Consider the following 17,314-nt stretch of genomic DNA (forward strand, 5'->3'; position numbering starts at 1 on the left):
TTGGGGCCAAGATCACAACCAGGTCAGCACAGTGCATTGCTGTTTGCCTCCCTGTGTTATTCTACTGCACGATTTCCTTGCCGTAGCGTAAACAGTAAAATTGATTTCATACTTAGATGGCCACCCGTTCTACATTTATGGTCTGTGCCAAATCGGTGCGAGATCCACACGAAAATCCTCTTGTCTTGCAATGATCGTACACGTGTTGGTTTGTGTGTTATGACCCAATTTAAGATCTGACAACGAGACGACAGCGTTCCCCTCGGGTCTTTGCTTCATTCTCGGCGGACAAGCAGGTCCTGGAGTCCAGTCTCTCGATGGTATACAACACTCTCTCCCGCATTCGAAGACACAGTACCACCAAGTGTGACACCTTCGCAAACCTGGGCATTGACCCTGTAGAGTTGTGCGGTCTGGTTCCCAAAATTGGATCAAAACTGACGACTCCTCGTGGGATCCTACTTGCATCGCAGCCGTGAGGAGCTCAAGCTGATCGATATGACCTAGGGGAAGTTCTTGTTCTGACTGCCGTTGGCTGCAGATAGAGGCTGTCAAGAAGACGACAACAGTGCGACAGTCAAGGAGATCAGAGAGGCAGATCTGCAAGAGCAGCGTATGGTCTGTGTCGCTACTCGTGGAAACTGGCTGTTCGTCTCTTCTCCGTCAGCTGCTGGAAGACTGCTGGTGTTGTCCAGTCTGGCTGATACTTGCGCCTTGCCCTCTTCACCACTTCGCTCGGAGCCCCTGGAAACTTTCTGGCATTGGTGGAAAGTCAGCAGCCAGCCCATCTTCACCGATATACTGTTCTCTGGACAGAAAGCAAGACGCACAAAGCTGTTCACCAATCGCGTAACTGCCAATCCAGACTCGTCCGTGGGCGCGATACAGCACCGTAGCGATTTCGGAGAATGCGTCAGGCTTGCTGGGGTCCACATCGTCAAACAGATGAGGCACCGTATCGTAGAACTGCTCGTCAATGTCGTCAACTTGATCATCTTCGTCCTCGGAACATGCGCCGGAGTAAGTTGGAAGATGGTATGGCTTTGTGGAGGAGACTGTCTGACAAGCGCAATCGAATGAATGGCCAGTCATGACACATTCCGCGACAGCGATCCGTGCTGGCTCTACGAGACCACTGTCGAGAGCGCTGTAGTCATCTTGGCAATCTGTACACACTCGCCGCTGGGCCTGCCCACAGCCCGGATTTTGTGGGAGTGTGTTTGCATGAGAGATCTGTGTCAGAAAAGTTTCTCGAGTTAAGCACAGCTGACTGAAACACTGTTCCAGGTCTTCCCTCATGTATGTCTCCACTTGCTCGACTGCTTCGATCACAGAATGGCACCAAGCTGAATAGATGTTCGGCAGCGCTTGCAGAAATTGTCGGTGTGGCATGTCATCAGCAATCCAGTCGAATCCCTTCATCTGCAGGAACGATCCTGCATTCTGGGCCATCGGTAGAAGTACCCGACCATTGACTCGTAGGGCCAGCCAAGCGCCTAACGAGTCTATATGTCTCTGGCTAGTGTTCTCACATTCTTCCTCGGACAGGTCCAGGATGCGCCCTAGGACGTCGCCAAAACGTCCGTGGTTGAGTACAGATCTCAGTCCGTGTTGCAATGCTGACCACACGTTTCGAGCGCTGAATTCAACGTATTCTTCGTTCGCTGTCAAGTGCAAGAGCCAGGTGATGCTGTTTTGTGAAATTGGCTTTCTCTCTGTCGCATAGGCTTTTTTCAGCCACTCATGAACTAGCCAGCCGTCGCTGTCCGCATCGGATAAGTCGATGCAATCGCAGAACAGCCTTAGCATTTCGATCTTTTCTTCGGCACTCCGATTAGTAGAGTGCGAGACGAACAAAGAGATTGGAGAACTTTAACGATCAGCTTTTGTTGCATGTACTCCACTTCAGAGACTTACAGGACGGACTCAGTAGGTCCTTCGTATACCAGCGCAGATTTATCAGCGCCTGCTCGGATTAGCAGAGCGCAAAGGTCGGCATGCCCTGCTACAGCAGCATACTGGTCTTCGTTAGCATGTACCCCTGTCTTGGTGTAGCATATTGCAAAAAGGAAACACTTACGTGTAGAGGCTTCCAGCCTTTGGGGCTTGTGTCCACCACACTCCCTTGCCCTTTCTCAAGGAGCAGTTGTACAGCTCTTGTTTCGCCAGCTAGACAAAGATCAAAGATCATGGAGTCTTCTGGAACGGCCCGTGTGACCGTGATCTTGCAGTTGTATAGCCAACTTCTGCCAGCCGATGCCACAATGGCTTCTACTCCATTTCTGATACCCAATAGTTGCAACCATCTTGTCGGATAGAACACAACAGAAGTAACAGTCTGTGACTTCTCAAGTTGGCCAGTAAATTCGCTTACACGGCTGATAGTCGTCGTGCGTACCCAGAGACATCCTAGGGCTGTTCGAAAGCTTGAGGCTTGATGGCTCACTCGGTATCGCAGGCTTTTGGAGTATACAAAGGTCTTTGCGCGTATTTGCCCGCACTCATCTATCATGTAACCATCCTGTGCAAATATCTCCAGTGACGTCGATTTGAAGGTTGCGATCGCCGTCTGACTTATGGCATGCAACATTAATTCTTGCACCGTAAAGTTTGCCAAAGCCTGCTCCGGAACTGCTTGTTCGAAGTACATCAGCGCGTTCTTAGCGACGTCTTGAGACATGACTGGTAGTGGGTGTACGTATCGTTGGCCTGTGAGGGACGATGAGGACTTCCGCAGTCGTTTTCCATGAGGAAGTGCAGTCTCTACTGGGTCTGGAAATGTCTGACGAGCTCTACTGACAACAGAGCGGGCGGGACTACGAGATCTTCTGATCTCCGCCGAGATGTTGTAAGCGGGTGATTGCACAACGCTCCTCTAGTCAGTTTGTATTTCCGTAAATCAAGGTTGCATACGTACCATTCGTGCACCATAGCTAGTGTTAAAGTAGCTTTCGTCTCATTCAGTGCTTCGCGGAACCTTTGGAGGTGTTTACTATGTGTGGCAGCTTTGAACGCTGTCCGCAGGCGCGTTCTTCGCGACACTGACTGCAGTCCATTGTCAAATTTCTCTACAATAGACATCAAATCCTTGATTGTCAGCGCCTTGCGTTGCTAGTAAGGAATGATCAGTATCATACCACGACCTTGATTCGGCAGTGCTGTATGCCCTCAGCGATGCAGTGGCCAAGAGGTGTCTTAGCAGACTCGATTCTCCTGAACACTGAGATAAGGTACTGCAAATCTTCCTTGATAGCAGATATCTCTTGAGGCGCGTCTTCGATTGACTCCCAAAAAATATAGAGCTTTACACAAGCTTCGCTCAGCTGGAAAGCTACTGAGACGACGGCAAGACCTACAAGGAGTCAGTGGTGTCAAAAGGAAGGGTGTAAGATCAGACCGACCATTTGCAACAATTGAGAGTCCTTCCATGGTTGTAGTTGATTTTGCTCTGCCTCGAAAATACAAAGGCTGAGATATATGTAAATTTACACAGTGTATCGAAGCACAGCTAAGGGGCGAGGTTCACCATGCCCAAGTCCCTGTGGCTGCGCTAGACATGATCCTCTAATAGTCAGCTTGCACCCATGTCAAACCCATTGCACTTGATGCCCTGTACTATAAAAGCACCTCTCAGGGTCAGCCTTACGCACAGATGAAGTTGTCTAGACAAGTTGTTCACTGATCATGACAGACGATATGAAGTGTAGGCGAAGTACGCGCACGTTGCTGATGCGCAACCTCTCAACTTCCCATGCAATCGTGCAATACCTCTAAAATTCATCTTCCTATGTGTTTAGGGGGGAACTGAACCCACCTGTAAGACTGTTTTTACAGGCTGTATTGAAATCGCAGCTACCTAGCAAGGTTCGAGGAACTATCTTTGGCCCCCACACCACACAGACAATAAACTTCCCGGATCCGGCAGTATGCCGAAGTGTGAAGGAACTAGCGTGTGTTTCATAAGGCTCCGGGCGAGGAAACCTATGCGCAACAGGCTGGACGACAAGCAGGATTGTAATGTTATGGACCCGATCGATGGGCTCGGCAAAGGAAGGCAATGCCGGCAAGGCACACGACTTCAGACTGAAAGGGGCAGCGACCGACATGCTTCAAGCATGTTTTGTAGTCCATCATTACTGTACGCACACGCGATTGGGCACAAACGCGACGCATCTTTGGAGGTTGCATCTTCAAGATACATAGAGTGAGGGGTTCTCGATTCAGATTACCGTCATAGATACACACAGCGCTATCAGATACCCCAAGGCTGGGACGACCGAAGGCTTCAGACAGCGCCCAAAACATGAGGCGCAAGAATATGTTTGACGCTATGGATCTGTAGGTTGGATCGTTAAGATGTTCCTATCGGCAAGCTTCCAGATGAAGGTGGAGGCGTGGCGGGAAGGAGGGTAGGCACTAGCGTCAAATGGGATAGTGACCCGCCCATTTCAGCACAGCCTGTCGACAACTGCACGCGTAGACGTCGACATGGAAAGTCATGGCCAGTGCCCCAGTAAGTCTCGTATTGCATGCCCCCATGTTTACAGCCCAGTTGTGCCGCAGCTCAAGAAAGGTCTATGTGCGAACAATGACGCCGGATTTGGCAACGACCCTTCAGCGACAGATAACGAATGCCTAATCGAAGAGCGATGTTCATACTGGAGAAGTAAATGCGAATGTGTATTATCCAAACAACATGGCAAGATACCCTTGCGACCCCTCACCAGCACAGCACCCAAGCATCGTTCCTCACCCTCTTCTCCTCGTACTTGTTCGGCTCCTGACCTCGCGTCCCTCAACCTCTAGATGAGTCTGCTTCTTCTCAACCTTAACCACGTCTCCTTCTCCGTTGATGCCGTAGTGCTCGGGCACCATCACCTTTCCATCTGCTCCAACACCCGGTGTGCCAACGTGAATTCCCTCGATCAAGACCTTCTCGTTCTCGGGAATCTCGATGTGCGTCGGCTTCTCGGCGCGTTTGGTGCCCAGCGGAGGATCGAAGCGCTTGCGCAGCGTCTCGATCATCTTAGTGAACCAGAACCAGTTCAAGCCATTGAGCACGATGTTGGAGGCGAGGTATGCGAACGCGATCCAGAGGGGGACGGTGTGTCCGTCTGCGAAGCGGAGGATGTCGGTTCGCTCTACTGGGCCTGCATCGACTGCCGTTGCATTGTCGAAGGATTTGATGTTGGGGTCGAGAAAAGTGACGGGACCTGCATGGTACGCGGTCCAGATGTCACCGAAGACGCGGACGGATTGGTATGAGCCCCAGATCAGACGGCAAGACATGAAGCTGAGAAGCAAGCAGATGCCGTTGACAAATTGCAGGGTCGAGCCGGTGAGCGAGAGCTTATCGCAGAACCAGTGGATGTTCAGGAAGGGAGAAGAGAGCTCGTAGAGGATGAACGTTGGGGCGTAGAAGTTCACGAAAGGTCGCTGGGGCGCGTTAGCTCTGATCCACACAACTAGAGGAACAGAGAAGAGGACAACTTACGAATCCCAGCGAGAACACGCAGAGAGCACTGATGGCGTGGAAGAGCATTCCAATGCCGAACACACCGACATTCTGCACTGTGATGACCAAATCCCACAAGAAGTAGCCTCCAGCAAAGGCCTGAACAAGGCCTGTTCCTCCAGTGTACCCATGCACCCTTTCCATCTCTCCCATCTGATCTCTCTCTTCGTCTGCCAGCATAACATAAAGCGCCAGCCCGCAGACGATTGTGCTCTGCAGGAACGAAACAATGTGCACGTCCCAGTTCAGCTTCGTACGCGCCGTGAATTGCGGGTAAATCGTTGGGAAGAAGTAGCGGCTGATGACAGGCGCAACGTATGTGTAGGTTCCATGATAGAGCGAGTAGGCAATAACTACTTCATGGAAGTGGAGGGGAAGAGACTGCAGATGGAGGGCGTCTGCTACGGGCTGAACATATTTGACGACATATTCAGGACACGGGAAGGGGAAAGGGTCGTGCATGACTGCGGTGGTGTGAAGTGGTCGTGGTTGTGGTTGTAGACGAGTTGCGACGAGGGGTGCGGCGGTGAGCGGAGGTGTCGTGTGGGGAGCTTAGAGCTCTGGGTTGGCAACTCAAGCGGGCGGGCCGAGATGGAAGATAAGGAGGACTCTTGGTGTCAAGAAGGGGTTGAAGCGTAGGGGATGGCGCAGCGGTGAGTACGTAGAAGAAGGCACGGCGGCGTTGGGTTGATGCTGCCTGGTGATGTCGGCCTTCAGGTGCATGCGGCGTGGCCCTGAGCATGCGGAGGACCGCCAGACTGGGTCAACTCCGGCTTAGCGAGATCTGAGGCAAGCTGCGCCAGCGAGTTACATCAACGCAGTCGCGTGCGCCGTGTCTTACGGCTTTCGCAAGTTGCGAAGCCACGGGGACACGTCATGTTCGAGACTTTCAACGTATATGAGTTCACGTTTTAGCATCCGGCATTTGAAAGCCCGTCACATGAGTTTCTTCGCTGATTGGTCTCAGCCACTCTCAACGACACCTGAGGGCAGAATGGACGCCACCCAGTGATTGTCAACAACAACACGTCTTTCCCAAACAGACGCAGCTTCGCAAAATGTCGCACAGTTGCTTCGCGGATATTTCCAGATTTATGAACAAGATGCACTTTGTCTTATCAATATTTGACAGAACTTGCGTTGTCCCGCGACCCAAGATGTACCTGTGCTCGTCGGACTACGGAGAAGTGTCTGGTGACCTCGCAACGAAGTCCGCTTTCGGGACATATATGCTCCTCTCATAGTCATTACACATAGCTAACGGTGTACTTGATAACACCATTGTAGGGTTACCCTCAACAATAAATGCACTGTGACATTGGTGATGGTAATTTCGGGCATGTTGAGACGTGTTGGAACTTCCTTGGGAAATCTTGAGCAATCCTCTCCAAACTTGATCCACCTTGCTTTCCGCTATTTTGAGCATGAATTTGACTTTTATGTAACTGCTGTGATGTGCGTGAAGGAGACGCGTTCACAACGCGTTTGACAGGGATCATCCTGCCGCTAGTGAAGCTTCGCCAAAACTTCCGAGGCGGAAGCTATGACAGACTCATGCGTCGCCTGATCGTCCCTTCGACAACGCGATGAAAGCAATAGGGAGGTCCTTCGCGGGCCGCCACACTCCCAGTCCGCTCAATGTCACTCGAACATCCTTCCGCACACCCCACGTTTTATCCCGTACATTTACGAAACCCGCATTCGCGCCCAAGCCAGTCATAGACATCAAGCACATCCGTCAAGCCCCCGGCCTATATGAGCAGAATTGCATAGACCGAAATTATGCTGCACACAGCAAGAACTCATGGCGCATTATCGAGCTGCACGAGCAATGGTTGGCCCTCCAGCAGAGCACGCGAGATTTGCGATCACGGAACAAGCAGCTGCGCGACCAAATTGCAAAGGGTGGGGCTGAAAAAGAGAGGGCGCTCAGCGAGGCAAAGGCGATGAAGACAGAACTGAATGAAATCGAGGCGAAAGAGACACAACTGCAGGAAGAGATTGAGGGTCTGGCGCAGGACCTACCCAACCTCAGCAGCACACACACACCAGTCGGCACTGAAGCTGCGTTAGTCAGCTATATCGGCGAACACCCTGATCCTTCGAAGACAAAGCCTTGGAAATCACATGTGGAAATTGGCCAGAATCTGGGGATACTGGACTTTGCAGGCGCATCGCAGACGTCAGGCTGGGGCTGGTACTTCCTTGTTGGTGACGGTGCTATGCTAGAGCAGGCACTGGTACAGTATGCCTTGAGTGTGGCCAGGAAGAGGAGCTGGAAAGTGGTGGCCCCGCCATCGCTGGTATACTCGCACATTGCGGCAGCATGCGGCTTCCAACCACGAGACCAGAACGGGGAGCAGCAGGTCTACGCCATCGAGCAATCAGAGAAGGACAAGGCAAAGCCGCAACTGGCTCTTGCTGGGACAGCAGAGATCCCGTTGGCTGGCATGAAGGCAAACACTGTCTTGAACGAAGCCGAGCTGCCCCTCAAAACAGTCGGCGTGAGCAGATGCTACAGAGCTGAGGCTGGTGCGCGAGGCGCAGATACCAAAGGCTTGTACCGCGTCCACGAGTTCACCAAGGTCGAAATGTTCGCCTGGGCAGCGCCTGACCAGACTGGAGACGACCACTTCACAGCGACTGACGCATCGAGCTCAGAAGCAATTTTCGAGGAGATGCTCGGCATGCAGCACGAAATCCTGAGTGCGCTCGGTCTCCACTGCCGCATCTTGGAGATGCCCACAACGGACCTTGGTGCAAGTGCGATCCGCAAGCGTGATATCGAGGCATTTTTCCCGTCGCGAAGGTCGATAGACGATGGCTGGGGCGAAGTTACCTCAACATCGATGTGCACCGACTACCAGAGTCGACGACTGCACACACGTCTGCGCACCGCCAACGGCAACAAACTCGATTTTCCCTTCACGTTGAACGGCACAGCCCTAGCAGTGCCGAGGGTATTGGCAGCTATCTTGGAAAATCACTGGGACGAGAAGAGTGCGACTGTGAAAATACCTGAAGTGTTGCAGCCCTTCATGGGAGGACTGACGGAGATCTCGCCGCAAGCATAGCACTGGCGCTTAGCCGATCGAGATGCTGATTTCTTGCCTCACTGTACGATACTGTCCATACCCCTGTATTTTATCCAAGAAGACTCGACGGCGACGCTGAGCATTTGATGGCAGCGCCGAACTGTCATCTGGCCGTCTGGCCCACACGGTCAATCCCGCCCTGCATGTGCTGCCCTGTCGTCCAGTCGCGTGGAGCGGCTGTGCTCTTTGCCTCCAAGGCTGATTCAAGCGGTGGCCGGGTGGCTCCCGCGATTGGCTGCGAGTAGTCACAGCCAGCTGCATGCAGCGAAGCAGGGCAGGCGCGCACGCCACACCTTGGGCGACGCAGCAGGTGCGCTGAAACAGGTCTACACCATCTCCTCACAAGTGTCTGTCTCGTCATACTGCGTGCAGTCCTGCTGGTCCATCTCAAAAGGTGTTGCACACGGCACAGTGCTGGTGGGGTCACTTGAGCGCGTCTAGGCTAGCGGACCAGCCTTCAGATCAACACCAACACGCATCCTTGAACCTTGAGCCGCACCAGCACGGGAGCGCAGCCACCGGCTTTCGACGCGCCCCTCCTTGCCGTCGAGGTGTGACAAGCCTCCAGCCATCTCGGTCGCAGTGTGCGGGCGCATCGACCACCACCTCTTTTCTCACACTTCGCGACCATCGCCTCGCAGCCGGGCGCATGGTTTCCTACCCAGACTCCCAGGTTGGGAGCAACGTCAGTGCCGAACGCGCCAGCTCGCTCACCATTCGCCGCCCGCCGTCGGTCGCATCGCACTCGTCGCGCACCTCGACTATCCGGCGACACCGCCCACACCGCTCAGGAGGATCGAACTATGGAGGGAGCAGCGTCGGCCCGCAGAACGAGTTCCCTGTCTTTACGCACACGGGCGACGTCGAGATTTCAATCAGCAACGGGCGCAAGGAGAACCGGTACTTGCTGCACAAGCTGATTCTGACCCAATGTTCCGGCTTTTTTGAGACGGGCACGAACGAAGAATGGTCAAGCGCCGGCGATGGGAGTGTCGCGCAGAACATGAGCGCGGCCGCGCTGGCAAGGAATCCTTCCAGCTCGCGGCACGAGAGAAAGAGATGGCGCTACGAGCTTGATTGGGGCAGCGATGACGACGTGCCTATGTTGGTGCAGAAGGTGCGACACACTCTGAGCTCTCGCGCCGAACGCTATACTGACAAGTCACAGCGCGCACAACCCGCTCTGGCCACCATGTACGGCGACGGTACCCACCCTCCACCCGCACGCAACAAGCCCATTGCCCCGTCCTCGGGCTACCTCCGCAGCATGACCAACTTCTCCACCGCCCAGCTCTCGACAAGCACACCCGCACCCGTCACCGCAGACCCCGACGACAACACCTTCCGCGACTACGACAACCTCTTTCGCATCTTCTACAACCACCCGCCCACTCTCGATACTCTGAACATCGCGAACGCATATGTCGAATGCAAAGCCCTGCTCCAGCTCGCCGATATGTACGATGCTATCGGTGTCATTGGTCCCAGAGTCGACCACCACTTGCTGAGGTTTCAAGGGCGGCTATGGAAGCAGATCGCCAAGTACCCGCCGAGTTATCTGAAGCTCGGCTACATGGCGCGCTCAAAGGCTATCTTCGCTGAGGCTATGGTGCATGTTGTAGGCCAGTGGCCAGCAGCAATGCCACAGTTGAGAAATCAGGTCCCGGATTCGGTACTCGATCTGATAGAAGACAAAGTGGAAGACATGGACGAGTTGAAGGTCAAAATTGAGGTCAAACTGTTCCGGCTCTCGCTTACCACGAGTCGCGGCGAGCGCGTGAGTCCGAGTTCAAATTGGTTGGACTGGATGGCTGTATCTCTGTTCCGGCAATGGCTCGCAGAGAACACGACACCACCGCCGGCACCCATCCTGAAGAGCCCACGTAACACTTCCACATTGCCTCTCCCTACCAACAGCCAAAACTTCAACACAGGCCGCGTTTTTCGATCAGTCGGCGCCGGTGGGCCAGGCTATCTGGGCCACGATGAATGCAAGCGTTTCCTCCGCCTGCAACACGACCAATACAACAGAGAGAATCTGAAGCGCTTCGAGCGACGGATAGAAGAGATCAAGAACAAAGCGAAAGACGCTGTCAAACCGCTCATGCGCAATTTCCTCGAACTGGACCTGCGCGAAGGAGGGCTACCATACCTCACCTGCACACGAGTTGATCCTCAAGACTTCCCGTGGGACGAAATTGATGGCGGCTGGGCTGTAGGAGTGGTGGGAGGGCAGTAGGTCGAGAGGAACAGGGCGGCGGAGAAGAGGACCGGGTTCGGGAGTTCGTTACGTGGGCTTTGAGATTGTTTTGGCGCCAGATACCCTTGGATGTTCATATTGACTTGCGCGGCGTTGCACATATTAGCTAGAGACTCGTTGATGTTCCCTTCATGTTGACGATTTGACGAGCGATGAGTTATTGAGATAGGAAGATTTTAGTCACAATGTAGTAATGACAATGACACGAGTGTGCGCCGGCCGTGCATTTCAAATCTCGCTTTCCCGTTCTTGTGTCGAAATTTTAGCAGATGTGTAGTACACTATCTATTGCATATCTCATTGCTCCGTCTACTCATTTCCGTCTAGTTTGTCAAGAGGTATCAGAGGGCTCGAGTTCTTCTGAGCTCAGTGATGCGTTTACAAGACAGCAAGCCTGAACCGAACTGTATTAGGACGGATCTGAAGTCAGTGTACCTCACTTTTTGGTCCAGGATATGCGAAACCGGAGTTAAGACGACAATGCATCGGCCTCTACAATCGCCTTTCCCGCACTTACTCTCGCTAATACCTTTGGAGGTCGATCTGCTTTCAGTCTGACAATTGCAACGCCATCTTCTTCGTTGGCGTCTTCCTTCTCAGCGACAAGTACGATTGATCGACGGACTCGAGGTCTGTTCCCAGCCTGATGGGGATGTTCTTTCCAAATATCTGTCCAAGGATCTTGCGAAGCGTGGTAGTTGCCTAGCATCTGGAATCTGCATTGCTCGGGGGTTTTGTCAAGCCACATAGGGTCGAGCATGCGGTTGATAGGTACAGCTTTGCCGATGTCAGCTCTAAGTGGGAGTTAACCGTAAAAGACTTACCTTTCTCGACCAGACTATACCAGCCGTAGATGGTCTTACTTTGGACGGAATATGTGCGTACGTCCCATCCGTATTTTGCTGCATCCTTGGCATGCTTCTGCTCTGGGTCTACTACGTCGTCGTCGTCCTGTTCATCAGTACTGGTGATCCCTTTCAGTTCCTCCCAAGTTGCAAATCCATAATGCAAATCCGAGCCCCAGACCCGAGCCTTGTCGGTCTCACAACGCGCCACACCAATGTCGTAATTTCCTTCTTGACTGCAATCGAGACAAACAACTAGTACGCCTTCTTCTTCAAAATTGACGCGATCGGCCACGATAAAGTACATTGGTTGAACAGTATCTTCTTGCTCGCGCAGAGTGAGGAAGTAGTCGTATACAGCGCGCAATGACCGGCCACTGAAATCAGCCAGAGGTGCGAGTCTCGAATTGGGGGGACATGCATCGCCAGAATTGACGAGTCGGGCCAGTCTATCGCGAGCAGTACCATATAGTGAGGCGGTATGGAAGATCAGAAACATAGCTGGCTCTCCCAAAAGTCGGTCGTCAGCAAAGGGCGGCGCATTGACTGGGAGGCCGAGCGCCTCAGCATTGGTCGAATCCATTCCGGGGAAGCAGGAGTGATTGCTGTTCAACACGGTGGGGAGTATGGTCAGCTCTTGTGGACGGTGATGCAGTCGGTGGCGCTATTGCCAATGTTGCCTACGCTAGTGTCCGATTAGGAAGTGATGGTGTGCGCTAATCGGGTGGCCCTGCGGGCCCCTACCAGGTCCCTCTTACCCATTCGAAAATGCCAGCAACACGTCACGGACATGGATCAAATCACAAACGTTACCACATCCAGAACTGAAGTTGTAACATGGTTGGTGGTCCGCATGAGGTTATAGTTCACGAATCTTTTGGCCACTAGGACGAAGCATCAAGTGATTCTGCATCAATGATCTATCTCTTTGTACTGCCTAGCACTACGTTTAACGACCCAGTAGTGACGCTTGGCCAGAGGGCTTGCCCCGAAATTGGACGGGATGAAACGAAGCATTTCGGTTCTGGCCTTCTAGAAGGTAGATGACCTCACTGATTTCCTGTTAGACAGTAGCAGGCTTGGATAGGTATGATTGGAATGGAATGTGGATTACGTCGGACAGGCTTCTCTACAGTAAACTAGCCTCTCACGGGGATCTTTTCAACGTGTGAAACGGTGATGAGAAGCATGCCCCTCCCCGATACCATCGCACAGCTTAGTAGCAGCAGTTAAGCTGGTGGTGATGGTCGGCAGGAGAACAGGTGGGAGTTGGCGTTGGCAGTCCCACTATAAGCGCTACCTTTCAGACACACTATGACACATAGAGCTGCTGGGAAGATAAAGACCTTAGCATGATTTCTTGTTTGTAGGGGAGAGACATAGAGACTAATGGCTGTGCTTTGATGCTAGCCAAATGTGTTATTCCTCCGATGCCGGTTTGTGTATTGCGACCACAGCCTCAATGATCTCGCAATAGAACCAAAAGAGGCAGTGGTCTGAAACAAACTATTTGCGCCCTCTAACCCATACATGACATACTATAAGCTTTGCGGGGTCAAAGTTCCACTGTCCGAAGATCGATCTCGAATTGCCTGGAGAGAGCGCTGAGGTGTGAAACGCAATCAAATTGATCAGCCCTGTACGACCATGTGCGTTGGCCAGCACATAGCGATAAAGATAGAAAAACAACAAGTATAAATGAAGCAGACTGCAGAAGCTGCCATCTGGAGTCGCAAGTCGCGGTGCGTGCGGTCGGCACTCCAAACTGGTAAAGTGGAGCGTGCACATATTTCGGCGCTGGATTCTAGCTATGAGGTTGGGATGCTGTCCTCGCACTGCATCACCTGTCAAGCTGTCAAAAGTGCGCCCGCGTTGTACAACCAGACCTTGTCCGTCTTAGGGGCATTTGACCGAACAGCCCTGTCATAGCAACATTGCCAAGGTCCGGGTTCCAGTCACACTTGGTCATAGGCGAATCAATATTCCAGTAGCTTGCAGCCGAATGAGGTATCCGGATGTTGAGTTTGTGTAGTCACAACGCTGTATGCCTTGTCAACACGGAGTCTGCCCTGGCTCTGTGACTGGCGTTATGCTAGCTCTCATCACAATTATGGGCTTTGCGAGGTCAATAAGAGTCAAATGTGGTACCTGAATTGAACAGACAAACGGCCTAAAAGTAAAGCATTAGTGTTGAGAGATAAGGTGCTGGGGCCGCATGTGTGGTGAAAAGGTGAGGGGTGACTCGTTGTCGTACCTGCACCCACATCTTGATCATGACAAGCCTAGTACTACACACTGAGGGAGTACGATCCTGTCCTTCGCGCCTGATATTGCAGGGAAATAAGATCCTGTCAACCGGGTTCGTCAGACGAAGTCAAAAACGCCACAAAGCTTGACGAAATTACAGCAGCTGAATGTCAGAACCTACCACAAGTGCATCGCTGGGCCAAGCGTCATACTGATTTAGTCTGTTGTTGCCTAGCCATTGTGCTGTACGAGCGCGATATCTATCAAGGTAGTGACGTCTTACGATCTTTCCTCGATCAATCTCGGGAGAAAGCGCTACGTGGGGCGATAGCCTGCTGACACACTGCAAGGTCCCGTTGTCAGTCATTCGAGGCCGTCGTTATCCCAGGTCTCATTTGATGGTTGCGAAGACACGAGGTGACCATGAGCAAAACGGCAGGGTTTTCTGGAAAAGACTGCTTCCACTGGATACAGGCAAAACGTGTCGAACGCTGTCTTTTCGTACCTCATCGGGTATAAACCTCTACATGCACGTCACACGTCTTGCACTGCACGTGGACATTTAACGGGACAGATTGTGAGACTGGAGTGTGAAGTGATTCTCCACCATCCAATGTGGTCGCGTCTGAATCTAGACATGCAGGAAGATCGAACTTGGTGGGCAAGCTTGGCCACTGCCCCAGGATCATGGGCTCGAGCTGAATGTGAAGCATAGAGGCTAAATTGTTTCATCCCCTGCCAAGCTTGAGGTGAATTTGACGAGCATATGGTGCTTGGATCATGAAGCGAGTTGCCACAGTGGACTTGTCGAGCAAGTCGCTCAATCAATAGTCGTCTTGAAAGACCTCTACAACTCGTCTGCTAATATCAGGATTACTCAGTATGAAAAATGTACTACCAATGCTAGGTACCAACGTATGTAGGTGAAAATCACGCCGACGAACTCACCCAACATAGATTGCGTACAGTATTAATCAAGTCTCAATCCTGAAGCCCCAGTACAAGACATGATAAGTCTTGACTCAGTGTTCACAAATCCTAAGAAATCGCTCGTGGTGGCGTAGGAAGGGACTGAGCCATGCTATCGGAGCGACACACCTAAACGACGCCGCAAATGAGCGTAGGGCCTGGAACGAGTTTGCACTCACACCACATCGAGTATCAGTCTATGACTACAAAACTCTACTCGCGGTTGTTCTTTGGTTACTTTTTCCCCCAGTCGAGACATGGTGGATCAGCTTGGTCGCGAAAGTGTGGATCCGTACATTGAGGGCAGGATTGCACACTTCTGTCTGTAATCCAGGTTTCTTCGAACAAATTTGATGGCCCTTGTTAGCTATCCCACATCAAGTGGGGCGTGATACCATGGACCCGGTGTTGTGTAGCCCCGGCAAACGGGAGATATCCGCCGTAGCGAAGGCGCGCATTCTCATCTCTGCAGCGTCACCACAATCGGGCGAGATGCAGTGATCATCTCAACTAGTACCCATCAATAAGGTGAGTAATTTTGTGTCCAGTACCGCCAAGGACATGGTCTTGCCTGTGACAGAGAGTGAGTTGCCTGATCATCCACCGCCACATGCAGTGGCATGGGCTTGAGAAGCGCACCTGTAGGCCGAATCTGATGGGACAGGTTTGTGATTTGCGGGCCGGAAACTGCATAAAGCTGAGCTTGCACATCAGTGATCGTGGTCTGCGATAGCCTGCGGTGCAGCATAGCTCCCCGCGGCTCTGAGCGGTCAGGCTGCTACATCATACCGCCTTTCATTTCATGGCAAACGGTTGGATCGCACGGTGGTGCCTATGAAGCTCGTTTCTTTGTTCGGCAACATCCGGTGAGCACGGCTTGCGCAGATGCTCAGCATCTGTGGTGTCTCGCTGAAGCACCGTGGAATGAGGGCCCTCCCAGTGGACATTACTGAATATATCTCATGCATACTAGATCAAAGATGCAAGGTCTCGATGATATGTTGGAAACTGGTTCTCTGGAAGAAGCGTTACACATGCTGAGCGGTCACTCCTGGCGACCGGGAGGAGTGGATGATCGTATCTGCTGCAAAGCCTATCGTTTGCAGTACTCCTCTTGTAATTACGCACGTACCCGAATAAGAGCCGAAAGAGGGTTTCTGACAAGGTTACCCACGTTATTCTGTGTGATACGTAGCTTGTACATCATCCGGCAACCCACAGACATCGATGCCGTTCCACCGATAGGAACTGACAGGTCGGCAATGTCTAGCGCAGGTTAGGGAACGAGGCCCCTCTTGAATGATTGTAGTATGGTTTTACTGTTGACGACCTTGAGGAGTGCAGAAAGCTGCCGCTGTGTCCCAGAAATGCATCGATCCCTGCCACAACACAAGCTCTGTCCATAAAAGTTTTCACTGGAGCAGCGCCATCTTCTCTCAGAGGCCACTAAAGTTGCTCTGGGGGTCTTACCAAGCTCGCACGTCCCTCATTTGATTCAGGCGTGACAACATCGAATTCCCCGTACAAAGGCCTTACGGATGGAAGAGAAGAAAGATGCAGGGTTCATGCTGTATGACCGTTTGATGCGGTATTACACAAATCCATCGAAGCCTTTTACACCGCTGCACTGGCCTTAGCCTACCACTCGCTTTCACTGATGGCGTTTGACCCAATGAAAGAAAATGCTGGGAAGGAGGCTTCTTAATCTGCACGCTGGAGTCTTACTGTGCACACGCACACCGGACGTCTTCTGCACGGCGCTTCATTGCGCGGAGGTAAGCGCGCTAGCTCAAGCATCTTCTCGCTTCTTAAGAGGCACTGTAACCATCGCGAATACTCTTCCACTACCTTATCGTTAGCCTTGAATCCGAAGAGCGAAACCGTTGGTCGCTTGCCGAGTCACTCTCTTATCAGCCGAAGCTGTATGTAAGGCATCGTCCTGCCCATTTCCGAGTGAACACACACTGACTTGTTTCGCCCACAGCTCATAACCAATAATCGATCAGGGTTCTCGACGACTGAAGCGAAGCCGCTTAGTTTGTCTTGTACAAGGCTGTCCGTCTTGCCACGAAAGCGTCCCGTTTGCCGAGTAGTGCCAGCTTCGAACGGAGATCAACGTGGTTCCCACACCTTCTCACTGCCGCTATCCTCAGTAGGGTGCAGTTGTTGCCGGCGGCGTTTGAACTCTCACTGGTATGTATGTTGTAAGATCTACGTCCGTATATAAGTTGACTGTGTCCAGGTGTCTGCTTTACTGCGTTCGGTCGTATCACTGCTTGGTTATAAGTGGTGGCTGTCCCACTCTGTGGACACAAGACAAACGATCCACCCGCCAATCTTCCAGGCTATCGTTGCTTCGTCTATCACGTCTCATATTACTGAA

General features: G+C 52.3%; 6 protein-coding genes across 6 annotated transcripts; 3 read left to right on the forward strand and 3 right to left on the reverse strand.

The window, feature by feature from the left end:
- Window positions 1-723: 723 nt before the first annotated feature.
- Window positions 724-3,429, reverse strand: C7974DRAFT_462830 (uncharacterized protein; the record flags this gene model as incomplete). Its single annotated transcript, XM_046146216.1, has 5 exons — window positions 724-1,828; window positions 1,918-2,018; window positions 2,081-2,728; window positions 3,138-3,352; window positions 3,402-3,429. 5 exons carry the CDS (start codon window positions 3,427-3,429, stop codon window positions 724-726), a joined length of 2,097 nt encoding a protein of 698 aa, XP_045997965.1.
- Window positions 3,430-4,640: 1,211 nt separating this feature from the next.
- On the reverse strand, window positions 4,641-6,270 carry C7974DRAFT_167342 (TLC domain-containing protein). The gene is made up of 2 exons (XM_046136068.1): window positions 5,495-6,270; window positions 4,641-5,436 (listed from the first exon to the last, which is right to left on the reverse strand). The coding sequence occupies exons 1-2, from the start codon at window positions 5,975-5,977 to the stop codon at window positions 4,750-4,752; spliced, it is 1,170 nt and encodes a 389-aa protein (XP_045997966.1). The 5' UTR covers window positions 5,978-6,270; the 3' UTR covers window positions 4,641-4,749.
- Window positions 6,271-6,916: 646 nt separating this feature from the next.
- On the forward strand, window positions 6,917-8,651 carry C7974DRAFT_167364 (seryl-tRNA synthetase-like protein). The gene has a single exon (XM_046136069.1). It carries the CDS (start codon window positions 7,102-7,104, stop codon window positions 8,587-8,589), a length of 1,488 nt encoding a protein of 495 aa, XP_045997967.1. The 5' UTR covers window positions 6,917-7,101; the 3' UTR covers window positions 8,590-8,651.
- Window positions 8,652-9,115: 464 nt separating this feature from the next.
- On the forward strand, window positions 9,116-11,094 carry C7974DRAFT_167371 (uncharacterized protein). Its single transcript, XM_046136070.1, has 2 exons — window positions 9,116-9,727; window positions 9,779-11,094. Exons 1-2 carry the CDS (start codon window positions 9,260-9,262, stop codon window positions 10,847-10,849), a joined length of 1,539 nt encoding a protein of 512 aa, XP_045997968.1. The 5' UTR covers window positions 9,116-9,259; the 3' UTR covers window positions 10,850-11,094.
- Window positions 11,095-12,344, reverse strand: C7974DRAFT_167381 (uncharacterized protein). The gene is made up of 2 exons (XM_046136071.1): window positions 11,695-12,344; window positions 11,095-11,647 (listed from the first exon to the last, which is right to left on the reverse strand). Exons 1-2 carry the CDS (start codon window positions 12,296-12,298, stop codon window positions 11,340-11,342), a joined length of 912 nt encoding a protein of 303 aa, XP_045997969.1. The 5' UTR covers window positions 12,299-12,344; the 3' UTR covers window positions 11,095-11,339.
- A 4,121-nt stretch (window positions 12,345-16,465) lies between these two features.
- C7974DRAFT_392343 (uncharacterized protein) lies at window positions 16,466-16,983 on the forward strand. The gene is made up of 2 exons (XM_046141669.1): window positions 16,466-16,775; window positions 16,827-16,983. Exons 1-2 carry the CDS (start codon window positions 16,614-16,616, stop codon window positions 16,920-16,922), a joined length of 258 nt encoding a protein of 85 aa, XP_045997970.1. The 5' UTR covers window positions 16,466-16,613; the 3' UTR covers window positions 16,923-16,983.
- Window positions 16,984-17,314: the final 331 nt, after the last annotated feature.

The sequence above is a fragment of the Boeremia exigua genome (assembly GCF_020726555.1).
Source record: "Boeremia exigua strain MPI-SDFR-AT-0100 chromosome Unknown C7974scaffold_5, whole genome shotgun sequence".
NCBI lineage: Eukaryota > Fungi > Ascomycota > Dothideomycetes > Pleosporales > Didymellaceae > Boeremia > Boeremia exigua.

Bases quoted from the DNA above. Each gene is read 5' to 3' on its own strand.
- C7974DRAFT_167342 (XM_046136068.1), bottom strand. From the start codon at position 5,977: ATGCACGACCCTTTCCCCTTCCCGTGTCCTGAATATGTCGTCAAATAT. The intron at 5,437-5,494 runs GTAAGTTGTCCT...AACGCGCCCCAG, and splicing joins GCGTGTTCTCGCTGGGATTC to CGACCTTTCGTGAACTTCTA.
- C7974DRAFT_167364 (XM_046136069.1), top strand. From the start codon at position 7,102: ATGAAAGCAATAGGGAGGTCCTTCGCGGGCCGCCACACTCCCAGTCCG.
- C7974DRAFT_167371 (XM_046136070.1), top strand. From the start codon at position 9,260: ATGGTTTCCTACCCAGACTCCCAGGTTGGGAGCAACGTCAGTGCCGAA. The intron at 9,728-9,778 runs GTGCGACACACT...GACAAGTCACAG, and splicing joins TGCCTATGTTGGTGCAGAAG to CGCGCACAACCCGCTCTGGC.
- C7974DRAFT_167381 (XM_046136071.1), bottom strand. From the start codon at position 12,298: ATGGATTCGACCAATGCTGAGGCGCTCGGCCTCCCAGTCAATGCGCCG. The intron at 11,648-11,694 runs GTAAGTCTTTTA...ACATCGGCAAAG, and splicing joins GTATAGTCTGGTCGAGAAAG to CTGTACCTATCAACCGCATG.
- C7974DRAFT_392343 (XM_046141669.1), top strand. From the start codon at position 16,614: ATGCTGGGAAGGAGGCTTCTTAATCTGCACGCTGGAGTCTTACTGTGC. The intron at 16,776-16,826 runs CTACCTTATCGT...TTGGTCGCTTGC, and splicing joins CCATCGCGAATACTCTTCCA to CGAGTCACTCTCTTATCAGC.